Source organism: Aulonocara stuartgranti (genome assembly GCF_965226115.1).
Source record: "Aulonocara stuartgranti genome assembly, chromosome: 16".
In the NCBI taxonomy this organism is placed as follows: domain Eukaryota; kingdom Metazoa; phylum Chordata; class Actinopteri; order Cichliformes; family Cichlidae; genus Aulonocara; species Aulonocara stuartgranti.
This window is the reverse complement of record NC_138952.1, coordinates 17435336-17462919: the sequence shown is the minus strand read 5'-3', so window position 1 is coordinate 17462919 and position 27584 is coordinate 17435336. Positions and strand designations below refer to the sequence as shown.

General features: G+C 40.5%; 3 protein-coding genes across 8 annotated transcripts in view; 2 read left to right on the top strand and 1 right to left on the bottom strand.

Moving 5' to 3' along the window:
• Positions 1-15498, bottom strand: part of osbpl6 (oxysterol binding protein-like 6) — a 49266-nt gene extending 33768 nt beyond the window's left edge. For all 5 annotated transcript variants that reach the window (XM_082509447.1, XM_082509449.1, XM_082509450.1 and 2 more), the window contains exons 1-2: positions 15182-15498; positions 5043-5291 (exon numbers count right to left, since the gene is read on the bottom strand). In XM_082509447.1, the coding sequence (XP_082365573.1) occupies positions 5043-5192 (150 nt within the window). In that variant the 5' untranslated portion in view covers positions 5193-5291; positions 15182-15498. The remainder of the gene's footprint in view (positions 1-5042; positions 5292-15181) is intronic.
• A 6138-nt stretch (positions 15499-21636) lies between these two features.
• LOC309691534 (cytochrome c-b) lies at positions 21637-23183 on the top strand. 2 transcript variants are annotated; one of them, XM_082509254.1, is made up of 3 exons: positions 21637-21810; positions 22342-22515; positions 22616-23183. In XM_082509254.1, the coding sequence occupies exons 2-3, from the start codon at positions 22344-22346 to the stop codon at positions 22759-22761; spliced, it is 318 nt and encodes a 105-aa protein (XP_082365380.1). In that variant the 5' UTR covers positions 21637-21810; positions 22342-22343; the 3' UTR covers positions 22762-23183. The 2 variants fall into 2 exon arrangements, with proteins under 2 accessions (XP_082365380.1, XP_082365379.1); XM_082509253.1 differs by having other exon boundaries at positions 21641-21796.
• A 999-nt stretch (positions 23184-24182) lies between these two features.
• pde11a (phosphodiesterase 11a) overlaps positions 24183-27584 on the top strand; it is a 52923-nt gene continuing 49521 nt past the window's right edge. The window contains exons 1-2 of the mRNA XM_082508025.1: positions 24183-25462; positions 25973-26131. Of these exons, the coding sequence (XP_082364151.1) occupies positions 24674-25462; positions 25973-26131 (948 nt within the window). The 5' untranslated portion in view covers positions 24183-24673. The remainder of the gene's footprint in view (positions 25463-25972; positions 26132-27584) is intronic.

Below are 27584 nucleotides of genomic sequence, written 5' to 3'. Positions count from 1 at the left end.
CTATTGTATCTGCTCCGTTTCTTATTATTATTATTATTATTATTATTATTATTATTATTCACCCCAAACAAGGGCCTTTTTGAGGGCCTAAACATGCTCAAAAACTCATGAAATTTTGCACACATGCCAGGTCTGGTGAAAAATTTTGTATTTTAATGGTTTTACATATGAGCACTGGGAAATGGCTCTACAGCGCCACCTATGCCTTGTTAAATGCAGCCCTACGACCACATCGTTTGAGCTACATGTATGAAATTTGGCACACATGTGTATCATGCCAAGACGAACAAAAAAGTCTGTGGGCCCATTGACGCAAACCCAACAGGAAGTCCGCCATTTGGAAGAGAAGGTGACATTTTGGCTCTAATTTTGCCATTTCCATGCCTCGAACTTTTGCGAACTCCTCCTTGGGGTTTCATTTCATAACCTTCAAATTTGGACAGTGTCAACTACACCCTTGTGCCATGTTAAATTGCGGAGCTTTTGAGTTTTCACAATACTATGAGGCCGTGGCGCCATGGCGAATTTCGATGACTCGCCATGAAAATCTTATTGCCTCTCATTCTGTCATACATGTTCCGATCTGGACCAAAGAGCACACATATGATAAGGCTCCACGCCTGAACATATTTCAACTGCCATATTTGACACCAGGGACAGCGCCACCTAGTGGGAACAGGAAATGTCATGTTTTACACTTTGGGGTACAGTATTGTGATGGGTGACATCTGCAGCCTCAAATTTCTCCAGGAAAGCCTTAAGGAGTTGGTCTTGGGTTACAGTGAAAACTGTGACTTTTCGCAAAAGGGTGTGACCCCAGCAGCATGGCGAACTTTGATGTCACGCCATGAAGAAACAAATTAGTATAACTCAATGAAATCCAGTCTGATCAGTACCAGACTTTACAGGCATGATGTCACACCCGCCCTGAACAGATTGATGTGCCCATTGTCGGAAATACGGACAGCGCCACCTAGTGGCAACAGGAAATGTCATGGCTTTAACTTTGTTGTACTGATTTTCACAGGTTGATCGTGGCCACCTCAAAAGCGGTGAATATCACCATCAGTCCCTCGTGATGCTTCAGTGCAAAAATTGTGACTTTAAACTGAACGGCGCACCCTGGTGGCAACGCGGTTCATCATGAAAGATGAAGTGGCTTTTGAGGGGCTTGGAAAGTTTATAGAGGCTTTAAATTTGGCACACACCTCCAAATGGATGAAGGCATTGTTGTTATGTAACCATTTTCCTTGAATAGCGCAAAATGGCTCCACAGCGCCCCCTACAATATTTCAAAACATCAGCCCCTGCTCTGTGTTTCATCTATGAGTCTGACACTTGGTAAGCTTGTGTAAGATATCAAGATGTACAAAAAAGTCTCTTGGAGCAATATCCCAAATCCAACAGGAAGTCAGCCATTTTAAAATTAATGTGTAATTTTGATGACATTTTCCCCCCTTTTCAGGCCTCATACTTTGACGAACTCCTCCAAGGGATTTCATCATATTGAAGCATTCTTCAGTGTGTAGAATCTAAAGACCTTTGTGATGTTAAATTGCGAAGCTTTTTCCGTTCAGGGAAACGGGGTGGTCATGGCGGCACGTAGAGTTCCAATCACTCGCAAAAAGCAGTAATCTGCTGTCACTAAAAAACACAATGTCCAATCTCTCCCAAAGGTCGCAGGTGTGATGAGACTCGAGCTTGGAAATGTTTGTTATGCTATTTGTCAATAATGGTTAGAGCGCCACCTAGTGGCATGACTATAATCCTGGTTGAATAAGATGAAATGTTAGCTGGTGATTAAAAGCATGAAATCCATCAATGTGACATCACATCGGACGTGCCGGTTTGAGGTGTTGGCAGTGGCTCGACGTGCCGGGGGTGCGAGGGCCCTCATAACGCTGCTTGCAGCTTTAATTGTTTATTCTTTTTCTAATTGTACTTTCATGAACGTTAACATTTAGCATGCTAACTAAGACCTGTAGAGTCTGAAATGTAGTGCTTGGGTTTTTTGCAGTTTATTTGAGCTTTGCAAGGTTGAATTGGGTTGAATTTGCTTGGACGTCTACTCCTGGGAAGAATGCCCCTGACCAACAAACTGACAAAAACTTTTTAAGGTGTTTTGCAGGTGCTCAAACTGGCTGATGATCAGTTAATCAAGTGCATGTGATCAGCAGCACCTGGCAGCTTCTTAACCTCTGACTCTCTGTGGAAGTACTAAGGTTGTACCTAGCTTTTTACAGGACTTGGTATGGCTTATATGCCAGTTTCAGGGATGTCAAATTTGAACGTGAATCTTTTTAAGTAAAAATTATTTTCAGGCAGGCGCAAGCAAAAAGCAAAATGCTTAACCGTGACAGCTACAACAATCAAAAAATTTGTTAATAAAATATTTCTCCTTTCACCTTTTTTCAAAAGCGAGTAGGTAACATTAAAGAAACAGTGAACAGAGAGTTTGTAAGGGTTGAGTGTCTGCTTCATCAAGCAGCACGCCTTCGACTGTGCTTTTCTAACAGGCCCCATTTCTCAAACCAGCTCCGTTTTCTCTTCCGAGAGCCATCTCCTGAAGACACAAAGCTCCACACAGCTCACCAGAGTGTGCCACATGTTCACTGGAGCACCAAGCCTCCGCCTGTCCCTCATGAAATATTCATCACGCAGTGCCGACGGAAAAGCTGTGTAGTCAGAGATTCCAGTTTTGGTGTCCTGTTTCTGCACAGCCACAGTGACACAGCAGCTCAACGAGGTAAGGTGGGTTATGGGCTTCAGGTGGCTTACGACAGGGGTTCATTTTAAGCAGCTCTCATGTGAGCTGTGAAATTAGAGTCCTTTTTTTTTTTTTACTGATATGAGTGACAAATGAACCTGAGCCCTTGACAACTACAGAGAGGGGCTCTTTGCTCGCTTGATTAGGGTCCTCTTACATCCTTAAAAGAAGTCTAGCAAAGTCACCTAATGATTTGTTTTCTAATGCTTTACCCTACTGTATGTCTCTGCATGGTTACTATTTACTAACAAGGAAATTAAACTTAATCATCAGATCAAAGGTAGAGATTTTCTTGGCTGATCCCAGTTTCCAGTTGTTTTCTATGTGTGACCCGCTGATGCTGACTGCAATTTTTTTGTTTGTTTGTTTTTACCAGAAATAATTGACTTCATTGACAACAACATTTCCTCCAAACTGCAGTAAGTTACAGAATCGTCTCTCATAGAAACAACTGAAAATAAAGGTACAAATAATTAAGTGAAAATGTGCTGCTGTACACCCAACCCTTTATCTGTCATATTTTACTGCGCCAAACAAAAGCATGTGCAATGGATTTATAAAACAAAACGAATCGACAACATCACCCCCCCTCTTGTTTTCCCTCGATAATTTTCCTCGTAGCTCCATTGATCCTTTGCTCATACCGAGGCTCCCAGTTTGCTGCTGGCTCTGAGCTCTGGTAATGTTTCCCTTTTCCTGTTAGCTTCTTTAAAATGTTCAACAGACTCAAGGTGATTTAAGTGTCTGAGAAGGTTTGTTGTTAGCAGTGTTTCTGTAATGGTCCCCCTCCCGTTCATATTGCCGAACTTTAAGTCTTCACTCACAGCGAAGAACTTCCATGCTAATGGCATGTTAGCGTACGGCTGCAACTGTGTGTATTTGCCTATGCTACTGTGCTCGTGTTCCACATGTATGAAACATAATCATAATCAGACATACATGTGGCCGATCGACCGCTCACCAGTCCGCGTAACGAACACTGAAAATCAGCCAACTTTTGGATCTTAATAAATTATAATCACTACCAAAGAAGAGTTTTCCCCAAGCTTTAAGTCATCTTTGGTTAATTAATCAGTTAAACATAAGCGCTGATCTTTAAACTGTACACAGACAGGGATTCAGCCTATAGCATTTAGCTACTCAAGCCAAGATCGCTGATTTTCTTCAAGTGGGTTACAAAACCTGATTAATTATATGAAGCGTTTGGCTGTAAGACCACTGAAGGGGTTTCTACGACAGAGTATTAGGGCCACATTATTGATCCTTTTGAGAAAGTCTAAATTTTGAGATTAAAGTCAAAAATGTATTTCAAGAAAGAAGTCAAAATGTGGAGCTTATCGCTGTTGTTTCAAGACAGACTGCGACGTTTGCTACACCCGCTACAAAATGCATTGTTAAGATGATGTTAGTGAAACAAATGATCAGCCGTCTTGTGATACAACAAACATCCTCGTGTGACCAAATGCAACTTTCTGCACCATCTATTCAACGTCCTTATACTTATCACCACAATATGTTTACGTTCTATAAGAGAAATAATTTCCTATCTTGTTACTTAAACTGATTCAGAAGTACGATTTCAGTAACTCAGAGGTTAGAGGAAGCTTGGCAGTTTGTCTTGAAACAACTGTAATCTCCACATTTCGACTTTTTTCTCAAAACAATCAACAATATATATTTTTCTTAATGTGGCCCTAACACTCCTTCGTTGGTTTCTGATATGCTAGGATGCTACATATTTCACATGCTGTTGTTGACAGAGGTTAAGATTAACTTGACTAAAAATTCTTCATCTACCCAGCCATCTGTCAGCACTTGTATTTATGGAGGTTTCATGTTTACATGGAGCCTCCCCTGCTGATCTCGTTGCAATGCGAGTTTATACACTTGGCTTTATTTTAAATGAAAAAAAGGGAAACAAAACAAAGCAAAAACATCCTGTTTCTGCACATCTTCAAGTCACGAACAGTTTAACATGACATGCCTAACTTCTCTGTATGATGGCAGTTGATATTAATTATGTCAGTGCATTATAATAGCTTTGATTGTTCTTGCTACAAAAGCTAAAACTGCTGAATGAATATTTCATGATTCATCATTCCCTCATAGCTCTTCTTTCTTGCATAAACAGTCACACTGATAGAAGACTGCAGCACTCCAAACTAATGTTGCCTCCTGCCTTTTCCACCTCCGCTAAAGCTGCATTCATTCAAAGTCCTGCCATCCCTGGAATCTATTTGTAGATGGATTCTTCTGCCCGTGGCCTGAAAATTACCTGCCGGCTGTCGCGCTGGGAGGAGGAAGAGGAGGAGGTGCTCTTGTGGACTGGCGTCGAGATCTTGTTCACCGGCGTAGAGCTCCTCTCCTCAGAGCTCATGGTGCGGCTGTGGGGGCCTCGCTGTTGATAGTGTTGGTGGTGAGACATTGTGGGCACCGTGCGGCTCTGTGGACCTCCCTCTGCACTAGGCCCCGCAGATCTGGGGCATCCTCTGACACTTCCTCGTGATCACTGCTTGCTGTTCATCTGAAACACAAGAGTGAGGAAGTTACACTAGCACATGCACTTCAGCTTCCTCATTGCACCACACCTCGGTTGCTTATAGCAGGCAGTAAATCACACGGCCTGTGACTAAAATTAGCATCTTGGCTTCTCTGAGGCTTTCGAAAAATATCCTCCATCATTTTCAGTATGTAAATTTCACTCAGTGATATTCAGTTGAGACACCCGGAGCTCTTCTTTGAAGCATGAGATTCTTCTCATTACAAGTGCATTACTGAATAAGCCTTTCATTATGTTGGCTATGAGACCAGCGCCACTCAGGATTACTCCTTTATTATTCACTGTATCATCTGAAAGCCAAACTCAACTTATATATGAGGACTGCAACTAATGACATTCCTACTTCATGTTAATTAATGAGATAATCAATTGTCACAAATCCAAAGATATATAAACTGACTGTTTCAATTTTAACTAGGGACTGGCCACAATAATGGTCTAATATATAAATAGTCAGCGCTAACTGATGTTGGCATAGCAGCAAATGTGATGTCATTTACTGATGTCACTCGCCAATACAGTTACATTTATAACTTGCTGGACAAAGACATCAATTACTCTGGTTTTCCCTCTGTACACCTCCACAGTGGATTTCAGGGGCTCAAAATGAAGCAATTCAGAATTCTTTTAAATATGGGATTAAAATCCTCTGCAGTCAATGACTGCCTGAAATCCATAACCCACAGATATCACCAAATGCTGTGTTTACTCCCTTGACATGCTTTGTCGGGACCTTTGCTTCAGCCACTGGTCATTATTTTTTGGTTCATTATACTGAATCTGAGAAGAGATTCATTCAGCCCTTTCAATCAGCAGTCACATCATGAATAAACATTGGTGGCACGGTTCTACTGGAAGCCATACATGCCTGTGCAATAATATTACCTCCACCATAACAGATCATGTGGAATGCTTTCTCTCCTCTTTCCATCATTCTAGTACAACTTGAGTTGGATGTTGTTAAGTTATTTGTAATAACCATGGAAATAATTCTGTTATCATGCACTTTAGTTTCTGTGCTCTTTCAGACCTGTCGGTGTTGCTGAGCTCGTCAGTTCATTCATTCTTTTTGCAAATGCACCTGATTGTTGATTTGGCCACTCCTAAAGTTTTTGCTGTCTCTCTGATTAGTATATTTAGTTTGCTTCTGGATATGATGACATCCCTCATGTCCACTGATACCCCTTCGGACCTTATATTTGAAACTACAATGAAAAGTTACAAGTCAGTTTATTTATACAGAACTTCTAACATTTAAACACAACAGACATTGACCAAAATTCTGTCATGGTCTGTGCGCAGGGAGGCAGGAAAAGGACCCAAGAGCTGGACTCATGGAGGCAAAAATAAACTCAAAAAGAACCTCAGCTTTATTGTTGGTAAAATACAAAACTGAAAAGACACGTGAACGGAACACACAGGCAGGAATGGCAGGACAACGAGGACTGAAGGACACACACTATAAATACACAAGCAGGACGGGAGAATGAGGAACAGCTGGAACCAATTGGGCAAAATAAGACCAGGTGAGCAAAACAGAATACACCAACACGAGACAGACCTTCAAAGTAAAACAGGAAATCCACAGACTTAACTCAGAGGCACTGGACAAAACTTATATTAAACACAAGAAATCACAAATTACAATAACAATACACAAAACACTGGGTCACTGACGCAGAACCGTGACAAATTCAACACTTTTAATCAACTTCAGATATGTCTGCTTTATTTGTCATCAAATAACAAAACTGACTGATGAGCATTTTTGTCTCCTCATCTGGAAACAAACTGTCCAATTATTTATTAACCACCAAAAATGGGGAATTGTGTTTAGAAATGGCTGGAATTCCTAAACAGTTAATGACAAAAATTTTGTAAAACTCCCTAAATGAAAGCTGAACGTCTGGACTTAAGCAAACAACAGCTGTTGTTTTAAAATCTGCTGTGCTGGTGTACAGAGCCGAAACTAGAACAATTGTATATTTGCCCAATAAATTATGGACCTAAATGTATTTATCTGTTTATTTATCTTTTTGTCACATTGCTATCGGATGGGCTAAATCAGGGGTGTCAAACTCAAATACACAGTGGGCCAAAATTCAAAACTGAAACAAAGTTGCGGGCTAACGTTAATATTTATTGAAATATATTTATTCCTCCAGATATAAGAATGAATCTTTTCTTATGGACTCAAACACGTCTTGCTGAAAAACTGAATATGGAACAAGCAAAGCTTAATACTAAACAATATATATATTAGCTGTATAATACCAGTAGGCCAGCTCTGATAGTAATTTGGTATGGCTTCGCGGGCCAAATGTAAGTAGGCTGCGGGCCAAATTTGACAGAGTTTGACACCTATGGGCTAAATGTTCAAAAAGGTCATTTATTTTTGTATTTTTGTAACGAGTATTTTTTTTTTGTTACTATGGAGACCAAACAGGAACTAAAACAGTATGAAAAAAAGAAAATATTGGTATGTTGGTCAGAATTTCACAACTGGTGGATCGTTATTCTAACCTATAGGGACAAACTATATATTTGTACTTCCTTAGACTGAACTCTGTTTAAATTTAGGAATTGTGGCAACTACCACTTTTAACTGTCAACTACAACCACTGCCTCCCCTCCACAAGACTGAGATCATCCCATAAGACTGTGACATAAATCCTTAAACATCTAATTACAAATATCATAATGATTGAATTTAGAAGAGGACATCAAATCAATACAGGAAAACATCTGCTCTATCTGCATTGTTACAAACCAGTTAAAACTGTATAAACCCTCATAAACACACAAACAAGCAAGAGAACACTGTCCAGTGAGGTAACCTTTAAAACATCAGACAGTGAAGGCGGAGAAAGATTTATATTGGATTCAAAATGTCTGGTTAACCTTATGTTCAGGTAGCAGCAGGGTGTACTCATTTTCATCATTAGTCATGGCACTGTGTTGCGCCACGCTGACACCCATAATACTGCCTGCAGTGCTGCTCTGTAATTGTCTGAGCTCTCTGGAGGTCCCACTGTTAAAACATACATCGATCGCAAGACAGTAGAAAACAAACACTGTTCAGCTGAGAAACTGAGACACTTGACACCGACGATGTTATTGGACTTTTACAAGGGCAAATATCTCTTTTTATCAAGCGCCTCAGTGTTGACGATGTGGCTTTTGGACCTCGAGAGTAGAGCAGGGCGATATGACCAAAAATATTTATCACGATATACATTTGAAAATTTGCGATAACGATATAACTGACGATATAATTGAGACGAGACAAAATACTTTACAACTCCTCAACTTTATTAGTGCAAAAAACCATCAATGTATTTTCACTGAAACAAGCAGCTGTTTTTATGTGCATTAAAGTTATATAAAAACGTAACAGTGCAAACTCCTCGCTGACAGTTTAACCAAAAGGCATTTCCAGTGGAAACTGGCCGACATATCCTCAGCATAACCATGTATAACATCCACAACACTTAAAAAGAGCTTATACACACACAATACGGTAACATTATGTTGAAGCACAGCACGTATCACTCCGCGAGGCTCCGCCTACGATAGCCGTAACGCTCCCACAATCCATCAAGCGGTGCGGCTTCGTAGCTCAGCAAAGTCGTACTGAAACATCTGACAGATTTTCGAGCGCCGTGCACATAAAATCGTTTCGAGGTCAGTAAACACAACCAGAGTTCATACATAAGGCACACGGGATTATAAGGGGCTCTGTCGACTTTCAGAAAAATCAAAGGATTGATTTTAAGTGCGCCGTATTTTCCAAACAACACGGTAATAACGACGGCCCGCTAGCATGCTCTACCAAAAATAGTGCTTTGTTGTGTATCTGACGGACGAAAGCTAAACCAGTTCCACACCAGTGAAGCTGCAGCATTTTTACAAACCAGTTCAGGTTCATGGTTTCATTCAACGATCCACTTTCGCTCTTCTCATTCTGCGTCGCCGCCATGCTTTTTCCGCCATGTGCATATGTAAACATGGGCACTGCGCATGCGCGTTTTACCCATATTCTATCGCCATGTTTCATTTTCCTATCGTTGCCCAACATTGCACCGGTATTACCGTGAACGGTACGATATAGCCCAGCCCTACTCGAGAGGTTGCCAAATTTACGCAAAGCAAACAGCGGTAATGTGGCCTGTTTATTTATTATCTAATTTAGCTAGATCAACCTATTAAATGCTGAAGACCTTATTAAATAATCAAAATAGACAGATGATGCTCATATCTAGTAAATCAGGCGAGACTAAAACATTTATATTGTAGGATAATCTTAAACACACAGCATTAGAGTGAAACCTTAAAAAATTGATTATTAAAATCTACAAAACTAAAATATCTCTCATTAATAATGAAATGAAAACCAAATAAACAAAACTGGTTATACAAAAAAAACTTTACCAATAACAAAGACTCCTCTGAAAACTGTGTGTAAATGCAGGGTTATCAATTCCTGCCACAGCCAGTGACACAGTGTCACGGCACAGTCAGCATGGTGCTCATAGATACTGTATTCAACTCTGGAGCAACCTGTGGTTTTTAACTGCCGGATGTTTCTGCTAGGCTCTCCCTTGAGCCAAGGAAATGCAGACTCTACAGAGGAGCTCTGCACGATCACAAGCAAGCATGCAGCATACTCACACACTGTAATCTATAATTCAGATCCTTTAACAACGTCATCATCCTGCACTCTCTTAAGCCAGCCAAGGCTCTAAGCTACAGTACACGGCACTAAATCCATCCAGATAGCGTATTCCACTTACATCTATTTAACAGATCTAATCCCCTTGACCTAATTAGAAAGCAAAAGTGATGAGCACATTGAGTGTAAGTTTAACAGTTTTATATTGTTGCTAGTCTGCGAGCATGCAGGCTCTAGTTTGTTAGCATTTGCAATAACAATTGCTGACCTTGAAGCAAAAGTCAAGTGAAAGCATGCAACCGAGCTTTCATTTCATTTGTTTCACTTCAGCAGAAGATATAGTTTCAACACTGACTACATGAATTCAATGTTCTGTTTATTAAAGCCAAACAAAAACAAACAAAAGAAGAGTCGGCATTTACGTACTGAATCGGATCATTCTTGGTAAGCCCGTTGCTCAGAGACACAACAAGCAGGTTTGGGGCTTTAACCGAAGCTTTCAGTTCACAAGAAAATGCAGGTGCCAGCATCATAAATGTCTGTTTGACTTAGACGGACGGCAGCGTTGCGCCACACAAAGCCAGTCATCGTGCTGAGGAACGTCCGATGAGTCATGAGCTTATTGTTCTAAATCCAGTCACTGTGATTATGGTGCAGCTCTAAGCAGACAGGACGAACACCTCTGAAGCACCTGGTCAAGATCTCTGCAAAGTCAAACCAAACACTATAGCATCTTTATAAATGTGCAGTTCTGTTTGGTGTATTTATGTAGATAAACTACAAAGATGCTCCAAGAAGAAGCCAATGTAATCTTATATAAACTCCTTCCTATTTATTGGTTTCATCTTCCTTGTTTTCATTTATTGTTTTTACGGCCCTGATGGCTTATATTCTGTGTAATGATGGATGATGGATGAGCATCTGCTTCCGCTGTGCTTCAGCGTTTCCCATTTAAAGCAATAAAACTGAATAGAAGTGAGCTGAGTGAGACCGCAATAAAAACTATACTGTTCTATGTACTTCACTCAAACACTGCACACTATATGCCAAAGGGAAAAGGCTCCTTGTTTTTGTTTTTTTTTATAATTACAAAAGAATATGTGCACTCAATTTCCTCCTTAACCTCCCCTTGTGATAGTATGGTTTGAAAGTCTGAAAGTCAGATAATGGACTGTGGTTTCTAAGATTTCCGATCCTAGGAGACAAAGAGGATCCTTCAGTTGTCTTTCAGACATGTAAAGGAACAAAAGAGGCAGTTGTAAGCAGCTGGGAGGGTCTTTCTGTCGACATTTTCTGAATGCCTCAAGTTGAGAAACGTCACCGAACCTTAAAAAATGGAAGGACATTTTGCCGCTGAATGATCCTGTGAAACATCAGAGCGATAGTTCTTCTACCGATGACATGAAGATGTGCTATGAACAGATCCGTAATTTTTATTTACTTCTAGTTTATGTTTATAGACAAATGTATGGCACATGAACCATGCCACAGACCACAGCATTTATACCCAAGGTGGTGTGTAATGTCCATCCGTAGTTTGACCTTTAAAACCTATAGAAAAATCATTATCAGCTACAATCTACAATAATAAATACACACATTAAAGATAAAGACACAAAAACTCTTAATATGATAAGTAAGATGGTTACTAATAATGGAGAATACATATTAAAAACCTTAAACAGTTGTTTATTTATTGCAGGTTTAGCCTTTGGTTAAACCAACAGTTGATTAGGAAAATGGGTAGAGTAGTGCCTTAAAGCAACTGCATGATACTGTTTGTTATGAATACAGATATATGTATGCACCAGTGCCAATATATATTGTTTTATTTAAGTAAACCTGCACTGCATGGTAGCTGGGCAACAGTAATTAAAGATGCATTTTTGTACCTTTTCGTCTGTTCCTCTGTGCTGATGTATTACACACTTATTACACACTTATCTAGAAAAAAAGAGAAGAAACCCCCAAAACTTGCCTTTTCCCATCTCTCTTGTTTACTCCAAAATGCACTCTATGCTCAGTCACATAAAACTTTTCTCCATCTCATTTCATGCTCCAGGAAGGAAACTGAGTTTCAGGAGAGGGGATTTCACAGTCAAAGGCAATGATGAAAACTTTGAAACAAATTCTATGCGGAAAAAATAATTTAACCTAAGATCAGCGCCATCAACAGGTGCTCATTACCCTCTGGGGACACTTACGACAAGCTGAACAAACAAGCTAAATTAATTATTTGGCATAAAGCAAGCAAGGGTTTAATTTGCCAATACAGGCTACAATACCAGTGTATTTATAACATATATACAACTTACAGAGTGGTCATTACCCTTGCTGACAATGCTGTAAATATTGAGGTGTCAGTTTTGGGTTCAGGACACTCTTACAGCCGGGGATCAAATCAACGATCTTTGACTGTTGGAGGACCTGCTTTACTGCCTGAGCCACACCAATCCCAAGACTTCTGGTACTTGGTTTTCACAGACAGTCTCCATGTCAAAGTACTAAACGGATCAGGCAAGATCGGGGGATTTCACGGTGGCATGACTATCAGCAGATAGGCTGCAGGATTTGTAGTCACTGCTCGGGCAATTGACAGATACGGCAGCTCAGTAAAGATGTAAAAACCAAGTATCTTGTCTTTTTTATAGTATAACTGAATATTACATACACCAAAAATTTCCCTGGTGGAATATTAAAAGTGTAATTCTGAGGTTCGGGCAGTACAAAGTGACATTTAAGCACTGAGTTCAGTTTTTTCATTCTTTTAATGTTTGAGGCCTGGTGCAAGAAATCTGCTGATGCAGTCACAGCACACAGGATAACAAAGGTTATGTTGAATTGTTCTTCTATAATCTCTCTTACCTTAAGGGAACGAAACACAACAAAAAGAGTGACTAACTGACTCGTTTCAGGAAACCGCAAACTTACAGCACCAGCAATAATAACAACAGTTTCCTTGAGTAACATGCACATTCCTACAGCCTGCAGGGTCTTTCTCCTAGTCAGGGTGGCGAGAACAAAGCCACAGGTCTCCATCAGAGATCAACAAGAGGTCCACAAATTAAGGAGCAGCTATCATCCATTCTGATAGAGGTCAAGCCGAGAAGAGCACTACAGGGCTTTTGAGGGGGAGAAGGCAATCCCACTATCTCGCGCCCTGCTCTGTGAGATCTGAGAAGGATGAAGAAAGCAAACTTGAGCCTAAGACACTCAATATGTCAACCACAGGAAGACCCAGAACTAAACAAACCAGTGAAAACTGGAACACATTTCAAAGTCACTTTAAACTTCACGTTGGCTGCTGTCAACACACTAAACGCAAAGCCACACAGGCGTTAAGGGCGCCGCTCGTCACAAACAGGTAATACGATGACGTGTGATGGTACCAGCGCCCTGACAGGGGTAGAAGGACATGCTTGTTTGTTTTGTCACCACATTCAAGGAACAGAATATCGCATTATTGATCAGCACGCTATAGCAAAACAAGTCCACTGATACCCTCCACCCCCTCACTGCTGCATATTTAAAGCGAGCCAACAAAGGGAGACTCGTGTTCTTATATTACATTACATTACAGGGTCTTTGAGGACAAGTGGTGTCTGAGTTTACAGCTGACTAATAATGCATGGCGGTCGATATTGAACATTTACCTGCGCATTTAGATGGACGTAGATCTCGTGCGACATCTGGAAGCAATGAGCAGCTAACTAAGTAGTTTTGTCTGATTTGTTACAAATACGTTTTTTAAAAAACAGCCCCAACTGGACAGAGCCGGTTTCTCAACGCTGCATATTACATCACCTGGGTAGACCTGGGTATCACACAGTGCAATAGTCTTAAGAACTACTGTATATAATGTTGTGATTCAGATAAAGTCCCTTTGAGATAACGCAGCATTTAGCTTTAGATGTTTGACTTAAACGCCTCCATAATCCCAGTTCAACAGTATCCCTACAATTTGACACCAAACACCCTATTTCTAGGAAACAAAACAAAGCAAATGAGGTTAATAAGAGAGAATAAACAAGTGGCGTGCTGGTAATTACCAAAAACCCTTCATTAAAGCAAACACAAGGGATGGCCGTGCATGAGTCATCAGACCGTCTGAATACTGCTTTAACTCACCCTCAACTTTCTGCTTGCATTTCTCAACTAATTTAACGAGTCAGTCGGTGTAATTACTGTTTTACTTTACGTTAATTGCTTGGCAAAGAAAGGAATAACCAGAACGCAATCCCTCTATCAGTCATTAAGGCATATATGCTCTGCAAGGATATAATGTAAATGGTATGGGGGCACCTTCAGCAGGAAGAGGCGAGCAGTACTGTATATAAAAGAATCAATAATCACCCCCTGTTCAAGAAGGCATGTCAGCCAAAAACTACAGATGCACTGAGATCTCCCAGTCTCCTCTGCTGCTCTTTAATTCATGTGATTGGAGGCTATTTTAAACAGCTGCAAAGTCACTGGCTGACCTTCAGTTGGGGGTAAAAAAGGAGGCTAGATTGTGGAGCCGTCCTGTCATTGGCACCAGAAGTTGGCTAACTCTCAATTAGTTTCATCACTGGCAGCACAATAAGTGGGGTAAAGGAGATTATGAAGGGGGGAGGTCGTGTTGTTAAGTAATGCTCCAGCATGATGTCATGGAGTTAGTCTAAATGGGACTGGAGCAGTAAGCATGGAGCTCAGTGAAAAAGGTAAAAATGTCAGTGACGCATTACGTCTACATCATCAGCCTTGCTACTTTAATGCTTCATTATGTGTGTGTGTGTGTGTGTGTGTGTGTGTGTGTGTGTGTGTGTTGTTGTTTTTGTTTTTTTTTGGGGGGGGGGGGCTTCATCACGATGTGGTGATGATGATGTGCTGGAGCCTGTGGATAATACCACCACCATCATCATCATCATCATCCCCGTGTGGTAACGACTAGCAGCAGTTAGCTCAGTCAGCAGCAGCTAGGTGGTCATGTCTGACTGGTGATTCACTCAGGATGCAAATACAAAAGGATGAGAGCTGAGGTCTGCGTGTGTGTGTGAGAGAGAGCGGCTGGATGGAGGAAGAAGAGGCTCTACGTCCTAATCCAACACGGCATTGCTGGAGCGCGATAGTTTCCTCTAATGTGAGCTCTAATGTGGCCACTGAGGCTGCTGTGAAAGAGGGACAGAAAAGCTGGTGTCCTTACCCCAGATGTCGTGTGATGACCATGTCTTTACAGTTCTTGGCGCAGGAAACAATTGAGCGGGTCTCCCCTTGACTGGGCAGAGATTCCCAGTTCCTCAGAGACAAGCGGCTTCCATATGTGTCCACATGGGATATAGCTGCTTCTTCGTGTTAACGACTTGTAGACTTGTAGGCTAGAACGTGATGGAAAGTGACATTAAAAAAAGGGGGGGAAAGTGCTGTGTTTGCCTGTTTCTTGAATGCGGGCTGTGATGATGCTCTGCTCCGCTCAGCTGCACTCCGCTCGCTCCTCCCTGCAGCAAGATTGGCTTTGAGCGGGAAGAAATCGCCGGAATGGATCAAATACCGGTGAATGGTGGCTGCGCACAAAACGTGGCCATGGAGTCACACTAAGCTCGGACTCGGAGCAGGGCCGGAGTGTAGACAGACGAGGTGGTGCAAGCATGCAAGCGTGACCCTGTGTGGTTGCAGCTTTATAGCCAATGGGAAGCAAACAGGAATGAATGAGCTTTGGCGTTGGCAAATTAGTAGAGGTGTTTTTGAGCCACAAAAGTCAGTCTGCTGGTATTAAAATTACTGATAGGTGTAAATAATCAAAAATAATTAAAATATTTGAACCTTATTCTTCTCTGCAGTAGGTATTTGTGATTATTTGATACTTCAACTTTGCACTTTAGTACTGTAACACGTTTTTGTTGGAGTTATACAATTATATATGTTACATATACTGTAAAAATGGAGGAATAAATATCTATTAGCATATTTAAGCCTACTTTGAAATTCATTATGAGTCTTTGTTTGTCCAAGTAGATTAAGGTAGTCTGAGAAGTAGTCTCAAATTTACTTAAAACATGGTAACTAACTGGATACTTGCTATATATGGCATTATCTTAACTGCCAGTAACACCGTGAGTCATTTTTGATCAGGATGTCTCCTTCAGTGTGCACATCAAACAAGTATAACATGTAGTACTGCTTTCTTTCATTTGCCCAATATCCCCCCATAAATTGAAATATCCTCTACTGGAGTGATGCAGAAAAACCATGTATCATAGTATAACTGAATATTTATTGCATTTAGGCTGGACTATTGTAATTCATTCTTATCAGGTCATTCTAATAGTTCCCTAAAAAGCCTCCAATGCAGCAGCGAGAGTACTAATAGGGAAGAGAAAGTGATCATTATTCTCCAATATTGTCTCCTTTTCATTGGCTCCCTGTTGAATCCAGAAATACATACAAAGTCTTGACCTCAGATTACACCACAGTAATGAAGCACTTTGGTCTCAGACTGCAGGCTTCCCTGTGGTTCCTAGTGTTTAAAAAAGTAGAATGGGAGGCAGAGCCTTCGACTGCAGAACCAGCTCCCAGTTTGGATTCAGGAGACAGGCACCCTCTCTACTTTAAAGATTTGGTTTAAAACTTTCCTTTTTGAAACTCCTGCAGGACTTCATGTGATGCACTAAGCACTTCTCCACTCACACCTTTTCACTCTCCACATACACCACTGCAGTATGAAATTAAAGCCGTTCTCCTCTATCCTTTAGCCTGTGCTTTGTCCTGTTTCCATATGCTCTCGTTTTTCGTTTCTCTTTCCCCTCACGCCCCTAACCAGTTGCAGTGCATGGCTGCCCCTTGCTGAGACCGGTTCTGCTGGAGGTTTCTTCCTGTTAAAAGGGAGTTTTTCATCCCCACTTTTGCAAAACGCTTGCTCACAGGTGGGTCTCTGGATTGTTGCGGTTTTTACAGTATAAAGCACCTTGACGTCACTGTTGCTGTGAATTTGCGCCATATAAATAAACTTGAATTCATTTGGCTCTGACTTGATAGATACACGTAAACGATAGAGGTTAAATGTTTGGCATCGATGACATAAAAAGGGCAAATCATCTGCATTGTATTGAAATGCACTTTTCCAAACTTCTTACTGAAAGTTTAAACACATCTTTATGTTCTTATGTGATTGTCTTTGTCCACCTGTGTACTTCTGTTTTCTATTTTAATGACTGTTAGTTCAGCTGCTTTTCTGTCTGCTGATCATCTTTGGGTTTTCACACTGATGTTTTTCAGCCATATTTCTTGTAAGAATCAAAACGTGGGACATGATCTCAATATGTCGGATGAGGAGGGACAAAGGATAAAAATGCAGTGCAGTTCATCTGGTCACCCTGGCTACAAACAGCAATCAGCCCTCAACCTGTCAACAACAATATGGTTCTTGTTTTGGAATTTTCTTTCTGCAGATTTCTTCATATTTTACTGTTTTGTTTTTTTCACGTTTGAACGCTACTCTGGAGCTGCAGTTTCAGCACCCCTGGTTTAAGGCATCAGAGTATTTTCTGTCCATGTCGTGGTACATTAGATCTGGAAATACTGAACTTTTCATTTTCACTCATAGATATTCAGACGAACATCAAAAACAATGACGTAGATAAATGGCAGACAAAATGCTACAATCACAGGCTAGACTTATGTGCAATAACTAAACAGGGTATGTGAAATAACAGATGTAAAGACGATAGAAGATAAGACTCATGGTTATAATGTGCACAGAGTTTATCATCTATGATGTACATAGCTTTTTATATACACAAAAATACACTGACTATCCATCAACCAATCAAACTGTGTTTGTAAGTTGATGCAGGTTCAAAGTGCTTCACACATAAAAAAACAAAAAACAAATTGAGAAAAATTAAAAAAAGATTCCTTATTAAAAGTATTAATAAACACTTAAAACGTGGATACAACTAGTGTTTAAAATAAAAAAATACTAATCAATAATTAAAATTCTGAAAACAGGCATTTCATTTGTAATCTGGATTTTTGTGGCTCTGAATATCTGACCTAAATTAATATTTTTAAAAGCACAACACAAAGACATATTTTGGAAAATGTTTCCAATTTATTTATTGCAAGAACTATTTTCAAGGTATTGTACTCAAACAAAACAGTGCTCCCTGGTGGACAAAGGGTTTTTAAATAACCTGTTATTACCACACATACAGTAACATCATCCGATCTATCATGGCCCAAATAAATTACCAGCTGGCTTTTCATTTTAAAATTGTCACGTTTGCACCTTTATGTTTATTAATCTTTGGCAACACTTGACTGAATAATGCACAGTACATTGAGGGTGAAACTAAAAGCACGTGCACAGTCACAAGATTGAGAATTTATGAAATAAGACATACAAATTGCATTTCTAGAGAGAAAAAGATTCCCTTTTCTAGCCAAATAAATAAATAAATCCCTGAGAGAGGCTAGTAAAGCAAAAGGCCAAGACAAGCATATGCTGCAATCTCCCAGATGGTTTTCTTGATAGCAGGGTCAAAGGTGGATGGACTTTCATTCATTATGTAAACAGAATGATGACTTTAGCAGAGTCCACGTAGCTCTGTCCTATGGATGTTCCAGTTAGCTGCAGATAAAACTGGAAATAACTATGATATATCTGTCAGATGGTGTTGAGTGCCTTGAAAGCCTGTTGGTAGCTTTAGCGTGCTAACAAATCTGCTTCATCTCCTGAGGAACTCAAATTTTAGACAATATATTAATCTTAGGCTATAGATAATATTTTTTCTGGTCACATGGATTTTTTTAAAAGACCAGTGAAAGAAATCGCAGTGATTAAACTTCTGTGGTTATTTGATTCCAACAGCCAGTGGATGTCGGTTCTAATTAGCCTGCATCATTTGTACACGTCACGGTGCAACACTTTGCCACTCATCTTGCTGGTGAAACTAATCCCGAATAAGCCTGCTGCTTCAAATGAAAAAAAAAGAAGCAACTTTGTGTGTTTTGTTTTATTGCTCATTAGCGTTTGGTGCCAGTGTCAGTCACATAGAAGCTTGTACACTCATGGGATTTTTTTCACACTTTTTCTGTGCAGAGCTAAGTTGAGAGGTTTTCTAAGGGGAAATGAAACCTAAACTAATATGCACTGTGCGTGTCTCCTCTGCTATTCTACTAGCAAATGGACCGCCAAACATCCTCTATTCCTGGGTGTTTGACTTTGCATGCATTATTGTCACTTAAGATTAGCAATCACACATGCAGAATAAGAACCATGTGAACCTGAGGGATGCTTGTGCTAATCCCCGTGCTCTACACCCTCTTAACCTGTGCAGCCTTGTAGACCACGACTATTAAGAAATTTGCGGAATTAGTTAATGAACTAATTAGTGAGGGTGATGAGGGAGCAAACAAAAAGAAGAAGATGGTGGAACAAAACAATGACATAATGTGAATACGTGCGACAGAGGTGTAAACGCCTTCTTAATTTAACCCCTTGATACAGTTTATATTTCATGTTTTCAGAGTAAGCCAATAGGTGTCTATGCCAAATTTTGGACCATGGATCTATTTAGAATATATAAATAAGCTGACATTAATAAATGGAATAAAAATCCTCAATTAATGTAGAGAGGTCAGATTAAGAGAGCAAGAGTTGATTTTACTAGGTTTTAAACCACTTGTTTGTGGAGAAAAATGCCAGTTATCACATGTGTTGTTTTACATAAAACATGAACCATTATAGGGCAGTGGTTAGCATTGTGTCTGTGTAGGTTCTCTGTCATCCAGGTCATGGTAATGTATGGAGCTTGGAAAGAAAAATGACCTAGTGGGAGTTGTCCCTTGGTTGGTTAGCACTGTTTCCTCACAGCAAGAAGGTCCTGAGTTCAGTTCTATCATCGGGCTCTTATTGTGTTGAGTCTTCATGTTTACATGTTTTGGAAAGACAAAGCGTGAAATGGACACAGTGGAGTGTGGTGTGTTTTGCAAACTTGTTTATTGCAAACTAATCTGTGGATTCAGAGTAGTGGTAGGAAACTTTGCCAGTGGGATTTGCACATGTGGTTCCCACACTCACCGAAATGGCAGCACGGGTGCTTTTATAACCATCATCATAATTATGACCCCTCCCATGATCTCATTTAGCTTCCAGTCATTTGTTTATTTTCAGATTATCTGGTTAAATTGCAGGGGACTGTGCTTGCACGTGCAAATGTCATGCACTTTCAAGCCACACTTTAACCGTACATTCATACAGCACTTTATTCTAACCAGTTAACCTAACATGTCTTTGGACCAACGGGAAGTTGGACTACATGCAGGAAGACTTCACAAGCCTAAGGAGAACATAAAACTGCAGGACAAGCAAATGTTGTGGGAACACGTATCGTGACACTGTCAAGGTCCCCCACTTTCCACAATGCAGGAACTCCAACAACACTTAGGGGAAGAGGAACAACTTTATTGACTGACCAATGCATTTGTGGCTTTCATCAGGGTTATCAGGTACCCCCACCTTCCCATTAAAAACACACAAGGACTGTACAGTTTCAGATTAGAGGATTTTTACTGTTGAATGTCAAATTTGACCCAAATTGTATGTGAGACTTAAGCATTATTTAAGCAGGCAAGTCATTAAGAAAAAAATCTTATTATAAAATATCATTTCCAGTGGCAGCCTAAAAAAGGGAAAACCCTGCTGAGTAGTAAAAAGAAACAAAGCACACTTCCAGAAACATTTCAGCACACCCACTAATTACATAGAATCATAGCAAGCATAACGTGAAAACAAGTATTACATGAATAACTAGCACACGACGTCCAGGAAGCTAGGTAACAGACAACACAACACGAACGCCACACACAAACAATTAAAGATACAAGCAACACAAGAAAAAGCAGCGCCATTCCTCTACAATCAGATCAATGACGGTCTCACCAGGCTGGTTTAAACATGTCACGCCTCAACGCCAAGTGCAAATTTCTGGTAAACATCTAGAGGTGGACTGTTGAGATGTAGTCCCCAGCAGCAAATCAGTGCAATTGTGTAATAAGCTGGAACCGCCCCCCACATACCCCCACATTTATTGTCATTCCAACACTTGTACTGACATGAGGTAACAGGAAAGTTTGCACTTTAAGATCCTGGTTAAAAGCCAACAAGAACATGTAAGAGTAATATATATATACATACATACATATATATATATATATATATATATATATATATATATATATATATATACACACACACACTTGTATGCAGTATAAAGCTTCGTGGCAGGCATACCATGGTCAAAATACCATGTCAGTATTAAAAAGTGTTTCATTTGAAGGCCTCCTGCGTGAATAGTGTGTGGGAAGTGAAGGCATGTGGGATGGCAAAGAGAGTCCAGTAATTGTGACTCCATAAGGTGACAATATTCTCCACTTGGTTGCAGCAGCATACAAAAATTGTGCTTTTCAATAACAGATCTGGGCTAGAAAATGCGAAAATAAAAAATAGCAAAACACACAAAGAAAACAAGTAAGTCGGACGTTTATTTATTTATATATTAGTGTGGTATTTTTTTTGTTGTTGAACCGATTAATCGGTTAAATGCGAAGATTTAATCTTACTTGCGCTTTCAAAATCCCGTCATGACGTGCACGACGACGCAGGTCAGGTGACTGATGACGTCTCAGGGATACTAAAAGTTTTGTGAGAGGAGGCACGTCCGTGAAACTTTCGTGAAACGGGTGTGACAGAACCCGGCAGGGGGATTAAATTCAAGAAGCTGTGAGTCTCTTCATTGTGCGCGGAACGGAAACGTAAACGGTAATTACTGAAATGTGAGGTTTGCTGTTCTCTGTTCTTCGTGCTCACAACTTTTTACGGATTCAAATCCGTCTGCGTCGGTCCTCTAACATGAAACGTGCTCCAGCGCCGATGTCTTTAAAGACGATATTCTAGCTGATTTTTTTCCTTATCTGAGGAGCGGTTTGAGTTTAACACACATTAGATACATTACCTTACATTACAGTCAGTGATATTTAAAAGATGAACTTTGGTATGTTTTATGTAAGGTTGATATATGAAGTTATAGCTACAGGCTTAGCTTGGAATAAGATGTCAAGTGTGAGGTGGTATTGATATTTTTTACTGGAATAATTTGCTTTAAGAGGATAGCAAACGCGCTTTTTTAAACACCTGTCTTTGGTTTCATGATAGGAGCGGTGTAATTTAGCAATACTGTGAGAGCCAGTTTGGTAACGCCCCCAGGGGCATAGTTGCGCAACTAGCACGTGAGCTCCCCCCTGTGGCTGAATTGGTGTATACCGTTATACTGTGATTGTTCTAAGCCTGTATATTCTCCTTGTTAGAAATGACTGGAGACGTTGAAAAGGGCAAGAAGACATTTGTCCAGAAGTGTGCCCAGTGTCACACCGTGGAGAATGGTGGGAAGCATAAGGTTGGACCCAACCTTTGGGGCCTCTTCGGACGCAAAACCGGCCAGGCAGAGGGGTACACTTATACAGATGCCAACAAGAGCAAAGGTGAATACTCTGTGTGCATGCACTCTTTAACCAGCCTTGTAAATCACACAAACTTGATTTTAAGCCTTACTTTCTCCTGTTGTTGCCTACTTTAAAACAGGGGTTATCTGGAATGAGGAAACCCTGATGGTGTATTTGGAGAACCCCAAGAAATACATTCCAGGAACAAAGATGATCTTCGCTGGCATTAAAAAGAAGACTGAGCGAGCTGACCTTATAGCGTATCTCAAATCGGCAACTTCATAAAGATCTCTGTATCCGTGCACCTTTTTAGCAATCTTTGTGCCTTAACAAACTGTTCAAGATACCAAGACTTGTCTTTTTCCCCCCCAAAAAATAAGGCAAAAGAGCAATCAGTTGTGGTGGCACTGGGATGATAAGTTGTCGCCATTGTCTCAGGTTTACTTGATGTGGACTAAATATCTCCTGGTTTGAACAGGTTTCAGACATAAATTATTAAATAATATACTGTGCATCCATAATGTAGGGACCAAAAAAATGTTTAACTGTCCATTATTTTTTGGGGTGAGTAGGTTGTTGTTTTGTTATCAAGTTATTTGAAGATGTGTCTGTTCTAAGGATGAATGTGTCTTCTCTGGTTTGATTCCTACCTCAGCTGTCTTTTTTGTCATTTCTGAATTTGAATAAAACAACACTAAACATGAGAATTTCTTCACCTTTTTTTTTGCCCGAGATCATAAAATGCTGAGGAGGCAGCATGCCAGGTTTTGATACACTTGATTTGTCAATCAAATAAAGATTAGAGTGGTGTACTTCATTGCCTTATATGCCAGAGGATGTGCAGGATTTCTATCACAAAACTGAATAAACATGACACACTGGGACACTACTTGCAGGATTTGAGTTGTTAGTGGGGAGAGAGAAGCAAATAACTCTGAAGTGATCTTTAAGAGGCTGTGACTGATATGAAGCTATTTAAGAAAAAAACCTGCTACACTTTGAAAACTGTTCTGAGTTGTTTGACCGCATTTTGAGAAAGAAAATACTGGCCAAAAAGACAGAATGCATTTGTAGGGGTCATGTTAAGCAGATAAAGGCATGTCGAAGTTAACCTTGCTTATCAAATCTAGAGGTTTCACGCTTGAATTCAGATTGCTGAACAATGAGGTGCTCATGATAGGAGTCAGATTTGTGCTGGTAGCTGTATCACTGTCCAAGTTGTGGACTACAACTCCCCCTAGTGTTCAAATTACACACCTACTCACAGAGGAACTAGTATAAAGGAATTTGAGTATCTGGCATGCTCACTAGCGATAAAAGTCGCGGTTACATAACTAAATGACACAGACCGCTGCAGACGATGTTTAATATATGCTATGAATTCCTTCTTTTTTAGTCGACTGTCACTCATTGATTATCACAGAAAAGCCTTTTTTGTGGAATGCATAGAGATCCATTGTATTTGAATCATGTTAAAGAGTTAATTCACCCACATGGGGTTCCTTTGCTTCAGATAAGCCTTACAAAACTGGAGCGGATCCGAAATATTGAAAGTTATGAACAGTGTGCAACAAATCTATCATTATAGTCTACTGTTTTATATTTTTGTGTAGCTTATTGCATATGTAACCATACGCATTCTGTATAATATGTGCTGGACGGACAGACGTTAGTATTATCCTCGTCGTTTTCACACTTGGAGCCTGTAATAGGGGCCAAACGGTTCAGATGTCCAGAGGGCTGCGTACTGAAGCAACCCTGAGCTCCTTCTCGTGTGACGAAACGAGCATCAGTGGGACCGAGCCAACCACAGCCAGCGTCATTTGCAAACTAGAAGACGCACACGACAGTAACGCTCGGTAGTTGCTGTTTGTTGTCTTTTCAAAGCCCGTGGCAGTCCCAGCGAGCATCAGTTTGCGTCCACGCTGCTTAACCTAGATCTGCTTAAATGATCTTACATTAAGTGAAAACGGCGTGGACATGCTGTGGAAGAATATGCTGGTGCGCAAAGGGAGTCTCCATCGCCACAGAGTGGAGCTGGATATGTAGCCGAAGCTCCAGGGATGCTCCAAGCGTACTGCACCTTGGAAGTTGTCAAACGATTCTTGTCTTCAACCCCCCAGCAAAGCCTCATAGATGATATTTCTCTGCGCGACTTCATGGATTTGGTTCTCTGAGGACCATCTGAAGAACAGACATGGCAGTGTCAAAGATGCTGTTCTCTGACGTGGAAACTTTTCTGGACTCGCATCCCGAGTTATTCGAGGATTACCTGAACAGAAAGGGGAATTATAGCATGGTGGAGAAATGGCTCAAGAATCACCAGGCGAGCAAAAGTCCAACGGCTTCAGCTCCGGCCGAGACAAGAGAGGAGAAGAGCAACCCGTACAAGGACAGCTGGGCGAGCAAATGTGACGGTTTGCAGCGGAGAGCGTCTCAGAAGGAGCTGCGTAAAACTTTCGCCAGATCCAAGGCAATCAACATCAACAGGACATACGACGAACATGTTAATACCAGGGCGCAGGAGCCGCTGACAAGCATGAGGAGGAGAGCACTGCTGAGGAAAGCGAGTTCTCTGCCCCCGACCACTGCGCACATACTGAGCGCACTGCTGGAGTCCAGAGTCAACATCCCCCAGTACCCTTCCACAGCCGTGGATTTTAAATATTACCTCAAAGAACACAACGAGCGAGAGTTTTTCCTGGAGCTTGTAAAAGACATATCAAACGACTTGGATCTAACGAGTCTCAGCTACAAGATCCTCGTGTTTGTTTGCATTATGGTGGATGCAGACCGGTGCTCCTTGTTTTTAGTGGAGGGAACAGGCAACAAGCAAACGCTAGTGTCCAAATTCTTTGACGTGCACGCAGGCACCACAGTTTTACCCTCAATGAATTCAGACGAAGTTCAAGTGCCGTGGGGGAAAGGGATCATTGGTTATGTAGCCGAGCACGGGGAGACAGTGAACATCCCTGACGCTTATCAGGTGCCTTCTGCTCTGTGTGCATGTGTTTTTGTGCATTTCCATCTGTCACAGGCAGTGAGTCAGATCGTTTTCGTGCAGCTTTTCATTTTATCTCTCACAGTTTGACGAACAAGAGCACTGCTGATAGCTTGGGCCAAAACCACACGTTCACACAAATCACATAAGAGTAATAAAAAAAGTGTTTTTTGTTCTTTCTCCCCCTCAAGTCCACTGTGATTTAATACAACAACTACATAAAGGTGCTTAATAATGGCAACAGCCTTTTTAGATGTAAAAGTCTTAATGGCTGGCCAAACATTTACACTAATGCCTCACCACATTGCTCTACTTTACTACTTTTTGTAGAACAAGCTCCAAACTCTGCAGACGTCCATCAAACTGACATTCCTGTAGACACGCAGTCATGATCTTTATGTTTAGTGCCCCGTCATCTGAAAAATAGAGGAAGCAAGTGCTCTTTTCCAACAAGTGCTTACACTGTGTCTTTTCTTCTGTGCCTACGGCTTGCAGGATCGTCGGTTCAGCGATGAAATTGACAAGCTGACAGGGTACAAAACCAAGTCACTGCTGTGCATGCCCATTCGCAACAGTGATGGAGAGATCATCGGAGTTGCTCAGGCTATTAACAAGAATTCAAGTGGAAAGCTCTTCACTGAAGATGATGAGAAGGTAATTTAATCATTACAGTTATGAGCATACGTACTGAGTAAAGAAGACACACACATACACACACATGCTTCTCTAATACAGTGCATCCTCCCTGGTGTGTGCAGAATAAGCTTATGTGTTTGTTCTTTGTTTGATCCCTCCCTGTTTTCTTACATCTTACACCACTAAACCTTCCCACAGGAACTTTGTGCACGTGAATCAAATGACTTTATAAAGCGCTATACAAATAAAAATAATATCTGGGGCAGTTTTCGATCACACCATTTCTCATTCTTACATAAATAGAAACAATGCTTGTGGGTAAAAGGATGGGAAGTCATAGTGAATCGGTAATTTATCTCAATAAAAGCATACTGTTTATTTCATTTTTATTCTGTTTTGTTAAATTATTGCAAAGATGAAATAACACATTTATGTGCTTAAATCCTAATGTTACATTTCATAGACTGGCAAAGCAAGAGAAGGAAATGTGACAGACTGCATTTAATCACAGTGAAACAAATAAAGCCATATGGGGTAAAATGGTAGTTTGGGCATGAATTTTAGCCACACTTGTAACATTGTGCAAGAGCTACATCAACTGGCCTGTGCACTTCTTTGGTCCACATGGCAGGTTGAACTGCAGAGATCCTGTGACCTCTTCTCAAGCACTAGGCATGAAATATGGTTCCTTCATGTTTGAAGATGTCACCTGATCACTTTAGTAACCTGGTCACTGGCTTGATGTTTTATGAAAGCTGTTGTATGAACAGCGATGAGATTTGGCACAAACATTTTTAGAATATTTGGCTAGAACCTGCACACATGCACACACACAGTCCCATTTTCATGTCTTAGTGACATAATGCTATCCCTTGCTGCCTACCCTATTCCTAACCATCAAAAATGAATGCCTAACCCTAAGCCTTAGCTTAAACATAACCTTAACCTAATTGTAACCCTGACACTAAAACCCAATTTTGAGTCTCAAAAATGCCTTCAAACACGTGGGGACAGGCATTTTGTCCAACAAAAGGGTTTTACATCTATTGATAAAAACAAAAACAAAACGAGAACACAGCTATTATAGTTAAGAAGAAGCCAGTTTATTGTTCCATAGTTTAATTCAACAATACATACATGCAAGCCTTTTTCATAAAAGTTGGTATGCTTCATAGGACTTAAATAAAAAACTGAATACAAGATCTAAAAAAATCTGTTAAATCCCATATTTAGTCGCAGATAGTAAAAGAGAGGATTTGATGATGAAATCACAAAAACCATGGTTGCCATCAATTCAAATTCATTCACACTTTTCTTGCACGATGATCAGATCAAATTTCAAGTGTGCCATTATTTGGATTTCCTGAACCTGCAAAAGTAACAGTATTAACACCAGAGAAAAGATTACAATGTGAACACATTGCAGGTAGACTGTGAAAATAGTAAACCTGCAAACCATCAGCATGTTATA